This window comes from Schistocerca americana, chromosome 6, assembly GCF_021461395.2.
Source record: "Schistocerca americana isolate TAMUIC-IGC-003095 chromosome 6, iqSchAmer2.1, whole genome shotgun sequence".
NCBI lineage: Eukaryota > Metazoa > Arthropoda > Insecta > Orthoptera > Acrididae > Schistocerca > Schistocerca americana.
The window spans coordinates 201,700,258-201,715,095 of record NC_060124.1 but is presented as its reverse complement, the minus strand read 5'-3'; the positions used below and the strand labels follow the sequence as shown (position 1 = coordinate 201,715,095).

Below are 14,838 nucleotides of genomic sequence, written 5' to 3'. Positions count from 1 at the left end.
TTTTGAGTTTATCCATCTTAAGCCTGTAGTACACGAACATGAAACGTTAGGCTAAATACAGCGATACTTTACACTTACCGAAATATATCATCGCCTCATCGTGCCTCTGTCTAACACGCAAACCGCGTCAGAACCACAACCGAAGCTTTGCTCTAGATTCGAGACTACTTCCTCTTTTTAAAACAATAGTTCTACTTAATTACAAGACATGGTGCAGTACTTTACATAAAATAAACTTTTCCAATTAACTATTTCAGAACAAACTCTTTGCATAAAGCATAAATTTGTATAAATCTACAAATTTTTGTACAACGTTCCATCGCTGCATGCCATTAGGTTTGTTTCACCCGTATCAATCGTTATATGGGTGGTGACAAGTCTCAAGGGTGTCAGAGCATCGTAATTTACTAACATATTCAGCGAGCGAAATAAAAGTGGCCGGAAAATATTTCATGTATCGTAAGATAGGCTTCTCAACTTACGTCCACAACCAATCTTGGTTCACAAGAAATATTTTCCGGGCCATTTTTGCAGGGTCCCCATAAATTCACGCCATCAACTCAGAAAATGATAACTTGGAAACTGTTAGAGTTGGAGGATCGTGATTTGCTGCAAAACTCCTATCATTTCTCAAATATTTTTTCTGTTATAACAGAATTTCATTGTGTCGCTCGCAGAAGATCGAGGAGATATTCGAGTTGCGCCCATGTCTGGGTGACCATTGCAGCATCAACAGTTCTGAGCGCTTCACTAACTCGTGCACGAAGGGTAGCAATGTCACTGAATAATGTTGTGTACACGCGATGCTGGACGGAACGCTACAGGAAGAATTATAATGGTGTAACATCGCGAGAACATGGGGCCTAAGCAATGGAACCATAATCAATCACCCACCTCTCAGGAAATTGGTTAATCAGCACCTCTCTCATTCCATTGTGGGGATGCACCATCATGTTGCAGGGTGATGGAAGACGGGTCTTCGGTCTGGGATAGCAAGAACTATTATAGCATGTCCAGGTAAATATTTCCCGTTATGGCCTGCTCTGCAAAGAACTAGCACCATATCGTGCACTAGACCGTACCAGACATTAAGCTTCGGGCTAACACGGATGTGATCATGTGCGTTGTGGAGGTCTTCGGAGTTCCGAATCCCAATGTCACGCCGATTCACGTATCCAGAAATGTTCATTTGAAAACAGGCTGCTTTTCAGGTAGTCACTGTCAGCATCTATAGAGGCCAGCGTGGAACACGTTAATGCATACCACAGGGGGCCATTGTTTGACTGCAGTGCTTGGACCGTTGCACTCTGTTCCCAGAAAGGCGTATCATCTTATGTAACACTTTATGGACAGTTGATCTTGCCTCCTTGCATTTCACGTGAACCACGACGAATTGACTTCAGGGGAGCTGCGTTGAAGTGCAGCTTGCACCCTGTGAACACATGTTTGAGACACAGGGGGATGTCCACATCGAGGAAGGTCTTTGACGCTGCCCATTTCTTTAAAGATTTTGAAGTATTTCATCAGGCTTGTCTTTGCCGGGTCGTGCCTTCCCATAATGGCATCGATAATTCCACGGTTCACTGCCAAAGATTTGGTTCCTACATACCACATGACACATTGCATCTTCTCCTGGCCTGTTGTAATGTCGATACATTCCAAGTCATACCTGCAAGCAAGGAAAAAGAATGAAGTTTCGGAACTGCTAAACGTTTTATCACAGACAACGATTCTTTACCTGTTTACACACTGAGGTGACAAACGTCATGGGATAGCGATATGCACATATACGAATGGCGGTAGTATTGCATACATAAGATATAAAAGTCCAGTGCATTGGCGAAGGTGTTTCATGTGAGAAGGTTTCCGACATGACTAAGGCCGCACGACGGGATTTAACAGACTTTCAGGGCGGAATGTTAGTTGGAGCTAGTCGCGTCGGACATCCCATTTCGGAAATCGTTAGGGAATTCAGTATTCTGAGATCCACAGTGTCAAGAGTGTGCCGAGAATACCAAATTTCAGTCACATGTCGCTACGAACAACGCGGTGGCCGGCGTCCTTCACTTAACGACCGAGAGCAGCAGCGTTTGCGTAGGGTTGTCAGTGCTAACGGACAAGCAAAACTGCGTGAAATAACCACAGAAATCAATGTGGGACGTACCAATAACATATCTGTTAGGACAGTGCAGCGAAATTTGGTGTTAATGGACTATGGAAGCAGACGACCGGTCGAGTGCCTTTGCTAACAGCACGACATCGGCTGCAGCGGCTCTCCTGGGATCGTGACCACATCTGTTGGATCAATAATTCAAAAACAGTCTTAACCGCATTAATTACTATTATTATACCGCCAACCGGTTTCAACCCGATGTAGGGGTCATCTTCTGGGCGTTTACACCATTGGTCGACCGCTGGTGGTGCCACTCCTGTCTACACAACCAGCAGTCGACCAATGGTGAGAACGCCCAGAAGATTACCCCTACGTCGGGTTGAGCCCGGTTGGCGGTATAATAATAGTAACAAATGCCATTAAGACTGTTTTTGAATTATTGATTAATCATACTAATCGCTGCTTCTCTCCACAACCATGTTGTCCAAACATCTGTTGGACCCTAGACGACTGGAAAACCGTGGCCTGGTCAAATGAGTCCCGATTTCAGCTGGTGAGAGCAGATGTTGGGTTTTGAGTCTCGTGCAGACCCATGTAGCCATGAACCCAGGTTGTCAACAAGGCAGTGTGCAAGCTGGTGGTGACTGCATAATGGTGTGAGCTGAGTTTACGTGGAATGGACTGGGTCCTCTGGTCAAACTGCACCGATCATTGACTGGAAATGATTATGTTCTGCTACTTGGAGGCCATCTGTAGCCATTCATGGACTTTATGTTCCAAAACAATGATGGAATTTTTTAGGATGACAGTGCGCAATGTCACCGGGCTACAATCGTTCGCGATTGGTTTGAAGTACATTCTGGGCAGTTCGAGCGCCCGGCATGTACCCCACCGAAAATTTGTGGGACGTAATCGAGAGGTCCGTTCCTGCACAAAATCACACACCGACAACACTTTCGCAATTATGAACGGCTCTAGAGGCAGCATGGCTTAATATTTCCGCAGGGACTTCCAGCGAATTGTTGAGGACGTGCCACGTCAAGTTGCTGCACTACGCCCGGCAACTGGAGGTTCGACACATTATTAGGAGGCACCGCATGACTGTTTTCACCTCAGTATAGTTTCCAAGGTGTTACACCGGAGCCAAGGCAGCCCGTATAACACCACAGCGGACGAGGTTGTCTATGCCCAAAGGCTTACCCAAAAGCACCATGGTAAACACCGGCTACTTACACACAAGATAATGGAAACAGACATTCCGAGCACTACTTCCTGCAGGGGAGCTCGAGCCACGGCCTGCAGGAAGTATCACTACGCCGAAATCTGATTGGCTGGAGACAGCTATTTAGGGGCTAGAACCAGGCAAGAAGTTCACGCCGGATGCCGACCTTGTGTACTGCAACCGTCGAAGATTACGTATTCGTCTCGGAATTGGACTGATACTAGTGTGTGAGTGTGTTACCACGAACCTTTGTGGAAAATAAGAAGTGAACTTTTGTTTGCCTCAATTAGGAGACTTTTTTCGTTATTGTTACCTTCCGTTTGTATGTCCAGTCATCAACCTTGTGAACTTACATCAATAAAAGTTGTGTTGTGAAAAATTGCGAATTGTCAATCACGACACAAGGATGATTTTTTTTTTTATTATAGCGTAACTTTATGGTCAATCCGTAGTTTTCCCACCCTGTAGCTTATCTGAATCACACCTCAGCACACTGGGTGGCGGATCTTCTGGCATGTTCGTGGAGTACAGCACAGTTCTTCCTACAATTACGTCCGAACCACAATGCTTTTTGAATCTAAACCGACTGTCAGCTGAGAAAACAAGCGATGTTGTTTTGGTTGCACACAGGTAAACAGTAGGAACACAGGTCTAGATACCGCTCAGGTGGCCTGTTGGTTATCAAGCTGGGTCAGGTTGCGTATGTCTCGGAGTTGAGTTTCCATCAATGTAATTACTTAAAACAAGTAGATGTCACCATAAAATGTATCCTTCTACTCTTTCCACAGCAATTCGACAGCGCTGCCTTGGTCTAAAACTTGTAAAAGCTCTAGTTAAAAAAAATTAAATGGTCTTATGGCACTGTTGGCCGGGAGGCCCCATTCGGGGGAGTTCGATCGCCGCATTGCAAGTCCTTCTTAGTTGACGCCACTTTTTTTTTTTGTACCACTTCGGCGAGTTGCGGGTCAGTGATGATAAAAGACGCACAACACCCAGTGCCCTGTCGGGAATCGAACGCGGGCCCCCTGTGTGGTAGGTGGTAACACTACCGCTACGCTACGGAGGCGGACGAAACTCTAGCTATACTTCATAAAAACCTCTGATTCGTAGGGAAACGTAGTAAACGCCTTTAAACGGCTAACAACCCGCCATTTTAAGCCTAATTTATGTACTTCTGTAGCTTTGTGCTTGCACTCACGGCGCTTATTGGTTGTAAAGCTGAGTCAGTTTGCGGATGTGACAGTCTCGATGCCCCGCAACAGCGTTAATGATTTAGCTTGGTATGAAAATTATGCTAGCCGCTTTTATGCAACCTATTTCATTTTTATTTAGTCAAGAAAAACTCTACATGGAAAGGTCTTCGGCCACGTTCCATTGCCCTGACGATGATGACCAAGCGGAAGTGAAGCACGAGAGCTTTTTCCTTCTTAGTTCTGGTTACAGCTCTTGCACAGCTAAACACAGAATTTACGTTCCTTTTCACGAATTCTGAGAGCTGTATATGCCAGGCACTGTGTTTGAAAAGAAAATGCTTTAATCGGGTAGGTGACAACGAAAGTGAGCTGCTTCACTTCATGGATCACGGAAATTCGACACACTTGCGTTGACCGAATAAGCTCCAGTTACATTTCAGAATAATCTTGCATTCACGGGGAAGGAATATAGTTAAAGCCTTCTCAAAGGTAACAACCAGCCATTTTAAGTTGGACTTCTGTAATACAGTAGCTTTGCGGCTGCACTATACCGGAAATTCTCATGTAGACACAGGCTATTTCAAAAACTTGCGACCAGCAGAGAATTGAAAGAGAACTGGAGTATTGTTTATGTTGGGTTGGCAGGAGAGCCAACACCGTGTTACTAGAGGAGGCCGAAATGCACGCGTTTAGCTCACGCAGTCTGGCGTGAGTAGGTAAGGACTATACTGACGTGAGGTCTGGAACATGACACGGAATTAGAATTCAGAAAGCGGACGTAGCTAGTTGATACTTAACTTTAATCCATTTATGATGAACGTCGCTCTTGACGGTACATGATTCACAATATTATTTGTTCAGAATACAGTCTTGAAGTACTTAGTTGCAGTAACTGAATATGGCGCCTTCCTAGGTCGTAGCAAATGACGTAGCTGAAGGCTATGCTAAACTGTCGTCTCGGCAAATGAGAGCGTATGTAGACAGTGAACCATCGCTAGCAAAGTCGGCTGTACAACTGGGGACGAGTGCTAGGAAGTCTCTCTAGACTAGACCTGCCGTGTGGCGGCGCTCTGTCTGCAATCACTGATAGTGGCGACACGCGGGTCCGACGTATACTAACGGACCGCGGCCGATTTAAAGGCTACCACCTAGCAAGTGTGGTGTCTGGCAGTGACACCACAGTTTATAGCTCGTATACTCCTGGAGTACCGGTTGTGTAACTGTCGCAGAAACACCAAGACAGGCGTCGGAATTAAACAGACGTAAGTGGAGAAACATAGTTTGTGCAGACAGCGCTCTCCTTACCGCGAGAGGAGAGCAGTTGACAGCGACTTGTCATAAAAATGTTGAGGTGCGATCTCCGGCAAAAGTGTTTTTCCTCCTCTACGTACAACCATAAAGTGTAGAGTATATGATCTGTCAAATGTACGTGAAATTTAAGTTTACCGATAATGTTACTCATGTATCTTAGCGCATTCTCGCATGATACAGAAAAAGTTTTGAATGAAGCTAGTGCGCTGATTAGTGTAGGGTTGTAAAAAATGCTTGTATAATCGTATTCGGGCAAATAGTTATGTGCGAGGACTAGCAGTTTTTTAAATTTTATTACGAAGAAGATAGGTTGGCAGACTTACGTTCGAAGACACACATAACTTCGAGAGCGTCCCAAGGGAAATACATTGGAACTACTTTGCATGCCGTCTCTTAACGACTTGCTTGAAAATATCATGTGTAGGCAGATGATACCGTTACCGTCGACGAATTGTTTCAGAAAAAAAGTTGTGCATAAGTTTATTGTAATTACTCTTTCATAACTTCGCTTTATTTTTTTATTGATTATTTCACGACTAGTTTCATATCTAAAGTCGCAAGTTGCCATCGTATTGTCCGGCACATACCCGAGACAGAACACGTTTGTGTCTTCTCTTTAGATATTAAAAGCTATCCCCTTCATGTGTAAGCTCGACAGTACGACGGCTAGTCTCTGTCTTTAAAGAGAAAGAAGGCTTGATAATGGAGCAAGCCACCAAAGACGATCCACATCTACATCTATATATACTTCACAAGCCTCCTTACCGTCTGTGGCGGGGGGTACTTCATGTACCAGTACCACTTCACCCCCTTGCTGTTCCAATCGCGTGTGGTACGAGAGAAGACCAGTTACTGGTAAGCTTCATCGTATCTATCTCCTTTTATCTCGATAGTCTTTTCGCAAGCTACGCACAGGAGCAAGCAATAAACAAGTTGAGTCTTCCAGGAACGTATATTCTTGGAATTTCAAAAGTATGCCATACCATAATGGAGAACGCCCCTCTTGCCGCATCTGCCCTGGACTTGGCTGAACACCTCCGTGACACTTTCTCGCTTTATAAATAAACCTGTAAAGAAACGTGCTGCTCTTCCTTGGATCTTCTCTATTTCCTCTATCAATCCTATCTGGCACAGATGCCAAACGGACGGGAGATATTGAACTATCGGTCGAACGAGTGTTTCGTAAGTTAATTCCTTTGTTGACGGACTACACTTTTGAGAATTGTTCCGATGAATCTCAGTCTGGCATCTTCCTTGCCCGCAATTAATTTTATGTGGTCATTCCACTTTAGATAGCTCCAGACGCCCACTCCTCGATATGTTATGGAAGTAACTGCTTCCAGTAACTGTCCTGCAATCCCTTAATCACACAATAAAGGTTCTTTCTGTCTCTGTACTGCGTGGGTATGATTGAAGTGGTGCTAGGACAATGATGGAAGCTGAAGCTACACACAGGGGTTCAGTGTGGGCTAGAATTATCGTATGACTGCGAAACTTGTTAGATATGCTGAGGTGCTAATGTGCAACTGATTTACGCTGGAAAAAGGTTCCAAGACACATAGCAATGACAGATATTGTCTGCAAGCGGGCATTGATTTAAATCAATGAGGAAAGTTAAAAATTTGTGCTGGAGCGGTATTCGAAACCGGATCTCTTGCTTGCTAGGGAGATACTCTAACCACTGACCCATCCAGACGGAGGGGTCATTTACTGCTACTGCACAGACTACCCTAGCACGCCTTCAGTCAGATCCAAATTCTCGACTTATCCACAACTACTAAGAAGACCACCATTTTTATAGTGGCTGTTGGATCAAAAACGGTGTCTGTTCTTTCGGGCATGCCAGGTGGACATCTGGCACTGTGAACGCATAAAAAGACGTAAAAAATTATTTCGATATTAATGGATTAGGAAAGGGATATGGACAGAAAAGGTCAAAGCAAGGGAGAAAGGCATAATATTGATTTTATTATTAACGATTACGGCTAGTCGAATGACAGCGTGGATGTCATAGCGTCTTACAAACAGTGTACAGCGCCCGATGTGCATCTGCAGGCCGAAATTGGAACTAATTTTTTTTTCCATCCAAAAACGGCTGCACGCTAAAGCATGAGCATATCTACGAAGTTTCTCTGGCTTACGACAGGTGCTATTCACAATAAAGTGCCTCGCAGAGAGTTTAATGAACCACCTTCAAGCTGTCTCTCTACCGTTCCACTCTGATAAGGCACGGGGGGAAAACGAGCACTTAAATTTTTCTGTGCGAGCCCTGATTTCTCTTATTTTATCGTGATGATCATTTCTCCCTATGTGGGTGGGTGCCAACAGAGTATTTTTGCAATCGGAGGAGAAAACTAGTGATTGAAATTTCATGAGAAGATCCCGTCGTAACGAAAAACGCCTTTGTTTTAATGATTGCCAGTCCAATTCACGTATCATGTCTGTGACACTATCTCCCCTATTTCGCGATAATGCAAAACGAGCTTACCTCCTTTGTACTTTTTCGATGTCATCCGTCAGTCCCACCTGATGCGGATCCCACACAGCACATGAATACTCCAGAATAGGGCGAACAAGCGTGGTGTTAGCAGTCTCTTTAGTAGACCCGTTGCACCTTCTAAGTGTTCTGCCAACGAATCGCAGTCTTTGGTTTGCTCTACCCACAATATTATCTATGTGATCGTTCCAATTTAGGGTTCAAATGGCGCTGAGCACTATGCGACTTAACTTCTGAGGTCATCAGTCGCCTAGAACTTAGAACTACTTAAACCTAACTAAGGACATCACACGCATCCATACGCGAGGCAGGATTCGAACCTGCGACCGTAGCGGTCACGCGGTTCCAGACTGAAGCGCCTAGAATCGCACGGCCGCACCGGCCGGCCCCAATTTAGGGTATTTGTAATTGTAATGCCTAGTATTTAGTTGAATTTACAGCCTTCCGATTTGTGTAACTTATCGCGTAATCGAAATTTAGCTGATTTCTTTTAGTTCTCATGTGAATAAGTTCAGACTTTTCCTTATTCAGGGTCAATTGCCACTTTTCGCACCATACAGATATCTAAATCATTTTGCAAGTCGTTTTGATCATCTGATGACTTTACAAGACGGTAAATGACAGCCTCATCTGCAAACCATCTGAGACAGCTACTCAGATTTTCTCTTATGTCGTTAATATAGATCAGGAACAATAGAGGGCCTATAAAACTTCCTTGGGGAACGCTGGATATTACTTCTGTTTTACTCGATGACTTTCCGTCTATTACTACGGACTGTGATCTTTCTGACAGGAAGTCACGAATGCAGTGGCACAGCTGAGGCGATATTCGATAGGCACGCAGTTGGGTTAGGAGACGATTGTGGGGTACGGTGTCGAAAGCCTTCTGGAAATTTAAAAATATGGAATCAATTTGACATATCCTGTCGATAGCCCTTATTACTTCATGAGTATAAAGAGCTAGTTGTGTTTCACAAGAACGATATTTTCCGAAACTGTGCTGACTATGTGTCAATAAATCGTTTTCTTCGAGGTACTTCATAATGTTCGAATACAGTATATGTTCCAAAACCCTACTGCAAATCGACGTTAGTGATGTTGTTGTTGTTGTGGTCTTCAGTCCTGAGACTGGTTTGATGCAGCTCTCCATGCTACCCTATCCTGTGCAAGCTTCTTCATCTCCCAGTACTTACTGCAACCTACATCCTTCTGAATCTGTTTAGTGTATTCATCTCTTGGTCTCCCTCTACGATTTTAACCCTCCACGCTGCCCTCCAATGCTAAATTTGTGATCCCTTGATGCCTCAGAACATTTCCTACTAACCGGTCCCTTCTTTTTGTCAAGTTGTGCCACAAACTGCTCTCCAATTCTATTCAATACTTTATCATTAGTTATGTGATCTATCCATTTAATCTTCAGCATTCTTCTCTAGCAACGTTAGTGATATAGTCCTGAAATTCAGCGGATTACTCCTAATTCCCTTTTTGTGTATTGGTGTGACTTGAGCAATTTTCCAGTCTTTAGGTACGGATCTTTCTGTGAGCGAGTGGTTGTATATAACTGCTAAATATGGAGCTATTTTATCAGCATACTCTGAGAGGAACCTGACTGGTATACAACTGGACTGGAAGCCTTGCCTTTATTAAGTGATTTAAGCGGCTTTGCTACACCAGGATATCTGCTTCTATGTTTCTCATCTTGGCAGTTGTTCGTGATTGGAATTCAGGAATATTTACTTCGTTATATTGGAACAAACAAGCCCTCGCTCACAAATATTGTCAAAACTGACCAGGTTTCGACGCTACTATGAGCGTCGTCTTCAGAATTAGACTAACTGTTCTAAAACATATTAGGTATATAGTACATTAATAAAATTAAAGTTTGTACTGACTCGAGAAGATGCAGTACTTAAAAGTCACATATTAAAAAAGTTCTAAGCCGGAAAGGCGACGTCATGAACAGTTGTGAGATAGCGAGCCGCTAAGGGCTGCACGTACTGTGAACAAGGCTTGCAAGCCTTTCCGGCTTAGAACTTTTTTAATATGTGACTTGTAAGTACTGCATTTTTTCGAGTCAGTACAAACTTTAATTTTATTGGCTAAAAATTGGCTCTGAGCACTATGGGACTTAACATCTGTGGTCATCAGTCCCCTAGAACTTAGAACTACTTAAACCTAACTAACCTAAGGACATCACACACATCCATGCCCGAGGCAGGATTCGAACCTGTGACCGTAGCAGTCCCGCGGTTCCGGACTGAGCGCGTAGAACCGCTAGACCACCGCGGCTGGCTTTAATTTTATTAATGTACTACATACCTAATATGTTTTAGAACAGTTAGTCTAATTCTGAAGACGACGCTCATAGTAGCGTCGAAACCAGGTCAGTTTTGAGTTAATAATTGTGAGCGAGGGCTTATTTGTTCCAATATAATTCTGACACAGTCACTGAACCTTAGCAGCTATGTTCAAAGGTTTATATTTACTTCGTCTTATTTTGCGAAGGAGTTTCGGAAAACCCAGTTTAATAACTCTGCATTAGTGGCACTGTCATCAGTGACTTCACCGTTGTTATCGCGCAGTGAAGTACTGTTCCTCCTTGTCTTGTCGCACGCTCGATGTTACTTTTACGCCGGAAGACTCAGTATAGAATGACATGCCGTGATCTGACATCCTGTAGGTTTCATGCTTTGTTCATTTGGCGGCAGTGAGGAACTGTATCGAACGCCTTCAGAAAGTCAAAAAGCGTGACATGCACACGAGTGTCGGTGTCAACTGCTTTCTGCATATCGTGGACGAGTAGAGCGAGCTGGGTTTCACACGATCGTCGTTTTCGGTATCCCCGTCGAGAGAAGATGTTGTCAGCAGAGGGCCACGCGCCAGCTGCCTCGCCTGTACTGACGCGCGCTGACCGGCTGCCGGTGGTGGTTTCAGGAGCGACCGGGGCCCGCGGCGGCTCGAAGCTCAAGCGCAGCCAGAGCGAGCGGTCCTCGGAGCGTCCGCGCAGGGACCCTATCTCCGCCGCGTTCCACTCGCTGGAGCGAAAGCGCCACAAGAGCAGGGCGCAGCCCGAGGGCGGCAAGCAGCACGAGCCGCAGCCGGCCGAGCCGGCGCCCGTCTCGCCGCCCAGGAGGCGCCACCACAGCGACAACTCCGACAGGTGAGCGACGCCACCAGCGCTCTAGATTAGACTACACTGGAGGTGTGAAGCAAAAAACGTCTTCAATCACAACTTTTCGTGTTTTATTGAATACACGATGCATTTCGGACCCTGTGGGTCCATCATCAGGTGTAATTTGTCTTAATACATATTTCATTTCTTCTCTTGAATGAGGTGAAAAGCGTACTGGTTGAAATGGCTCTGAGCACTATGCGACTTAACTTCTGAGGTCATCAGCAGCCTAGAACTTAGAACTACTTAAACCTAACCTAACCTAAGGACAGTACACACATCCATGCCCGACGCAGGATTCGAACCTGCGACCGTAGCGGTCGCTCGGCTCCAGACTGTGCCACTCCGGCCGGCAAACGCGTATTCCTGTCACGAAAAGGTTTAATGTTAGGTTATGAATTTCGTAAGTCAAACGCGGAAAATATGTGCAAAATAGTGGAAAGGATGAACAGTGTAAAATTACCACATAATCCAAGAAAAGAGTTTTTAACGTTTTAGCACCAGCAAACAATTTTTCTCCGTCGTTTTCGTACGTGTCACTTCATTCAAGAGGCACATTTGCACACACACACATGTTTGTAAACACTTCACTTATGTTTCTGTACGTGGTCTTGTCAAAGATGAATTTATTCGTAGTGCTAAAGATATAACTATTAAACAATTGACATATGCAGGAAATAACGGCCGGCCGGAGTGGCCGTGCGGTTCTAGGCGCTGCAGTCTGAAACCGAGCAACCGCTACGGTCGCAGGTGCGAATCCTGCCTCGGGCATGGATGTGTGTGATGTCCTTAGCTTAGTTACGTTTAATTAGTTCTAAGTTCTAGGCGACTGATTACCTCAGAAGTTAAGTCGCATAGTGCTCAGAGCCATTTGAACCAGGAAATAACTTTATAATAGGTCTTTAAATTTATTGAAATAACTGTGTCTTGAGAAATCTGTTAGTTCATTTAATACACATTCTGGTTTTTTGGTTTCGTGGAGATGTCTGAGCAAATGTGCCTCTTGAACCAAGTGGACCGGCCGGTATGGCCGAGCTGTTCTAGGCGCTTCAGTCTGGAACTGCACGACCGCTACGGTCGCAGGTTCGAATCCTGCCTCGGGCATGGATGTGTGTGATGTCCTTGGGTTAGTTAGGCTTAAGTAGTTCTAAGTTCTAGGGGACTGATGACCTCAGATGTTAAGTCCCATAGCGCTCAGAGCCATTTGAAGCATTTTGAATCAAGTGACATGTACGAAAACGACGGGGAAAAGAATGTTTGCTGGTGCTAAAACGTTAGAAACGCTCTTCTTGGATTATGTGCTAAGTTTACACTGTTCATCTTTTTCCACTATTTTGCACATATTTTCCGCGTTTGACTTACGAAATTCATAACCTAACATTAAACCTTTTCGTGACAGAAATATGCGTTTCACCTCATTCAAGAGAAGAAATAAAATATCTATAAGACAAATTACACCTGATGATGGACCCACAGGGTCCCAAATGCATCGTGCATTTAATAAAACACGAAAAGTTGTGACTGAAGGAGTTTTTTAATTCATACGTCCAGTGTATTGAATACAGTCACGTTTTAAGCTGCAAAACATGGATAAAATTAAATAGATTAGATTAGATTCAGTTTTCGTTCCATAGACCCAAAAATGAGATGATTCTCGTGGATATGGATCATGCCAGAAAGTATAAGACAAAAGTCATAAAACATTTGAATATAACGCTTACTGCCCTGGTCATTTGTTAGGAGATTGTCGAAATAAGTGAATACTTTAAAGTAAACTGGAACGGCTAATATTTACAGAATTAACACGCTCTCAGAACGTTATTATGTACTATTAATAAATTTATCATACACAAAATACCTGATCTTGACTGTTGTGACCAAGTGTTGACAAAACTGAAATCTAACAGATATTGTTACTTAAGCTGGCTTAACAGTCTCTGTTAAGATATTCATCTATGGAGTAGAAGGAGTAGCCTATCAAAAAGTATTTCAAACTCTGCTTAAACTGTGCTTTATCGGAAACCAAGCTTTTAGTGGTTGCAGGCAATGTATTGAAAATGTGGGTTACTGAATATTGGATCCCTTTTTGGACCAAGGGAAGTGATTTTAGGTGTCTGTGTAGATCCTTCTTATTCCTGGTATTGTTACTATGTATTGAGCTATTGCTTGTAAATAGAGAAATATTACTTGCAACAAATTTCATTAAGGAATAAATATATTGAGAAGCATTGGTTAGAATACAAACTTCCTTCAACAGGTTTTTACACGATATTCTTGAATTTAAACCAAAAATTATTGTTATTACACGCCTTCGCACGCTAAAAACTTTTGCTCGGTTTGATGAGTTACCTCAGAATATGATCCCGTATGACACAATAGGATGAAAGTAATTGAAGTATGCAAGTTTTTTATATTTATACCTCCCACATCTGACATCATTCTCATTGCAAATACAGACTTGTTTAGGCGCTTCCACAATTCTGTGGTATGCCCTTCCCAACTGAATTTATTATCAAGTTGTAATCCCAGAAATTTAATACTGTCAACCTCTTCAATCTACATGTCTTCATATGTTACACACATGCTGGAAGGAAATCTCTTACAGGTTCTGGAGTACACACACTGCTTTTTTTTTTTAATTTAGTGACACTGAATTAGCTTTAAACCATTTATTAATGTCAGCGAAAATTTGATTAGCAGCTATTTCTAAATCTGTACTTGACTTGTTACATATCGCAATGTTTGTATCATCTGAAAACAAAACAAACTTAGCATCTAGCAATGTAACAGACGCCAGGTCATTAATGTACACAAGAAAAAGCAACGGATCCAAGATGGAACCTTGAGAAACACAACATGTAATTAACTCCCAATCAGATGAAGACTGACAGCTTACTGCACAGGTATTTCGCAACGACACCCTTTGCTTCCTGTTAGTTAGATAAGAGTCCAACCATTTCGCAGCATTGCCGGTGACACCATAACATTCTAATTCACTTACGAGAACGCTATGGTTCACACAGTCAAAGACTTTTGACAGGTCACAAAAAATGCCAGTAGGCTGTAATTTATTATCTAATGAGTTAAGTACATTCTCTATTAAGTGTAAATAGCTTTCTCTATATCAGAACCCTCAAGAAACCCAAACTTAAGAAACATAGCTAACGCTGGCTGCGCCTGCAAGGGACTCAGCCGCCGTTGTCATCAGTTGTGAGATAAAACCTCCGTGAGTGTCTTCGTAGGCTATCTTAAAGCCTCTTTAGGTTTCATGCCAGATCCTAAAATCGATCCGATTCAATATTTCGGCAATCCAACTCTTCGCCATCTTCA

General features: G+C 43.5%; 1 protein-coding gene across 2 annotated transcripts in view; it reads left to right on the top strand.

Moving 5' to 3' along the window:
• LOC124619935 (zinc finger CCCH domain-containing protein 13-like) overlaps nucleotides 1–14,838 on the top strand; it is a 396,933-nt gene that overhangs the window by 100,088 nt on the left and 282,007 nt on the right. For both annotated transcript variants that reach the window (XM_047146583.1, XM_047146584.1), the window contains one exon: nucleotides 11,271–11,496. In XM_047146583.1, the coding sequence (XP_047002539.1) occupies nucleotides 11,271–11,496 (226 nt within the window). The remainder of the gene's footprint in view (nucleotides 1–11,270; nucleotides 11,497–14,838) is intronic.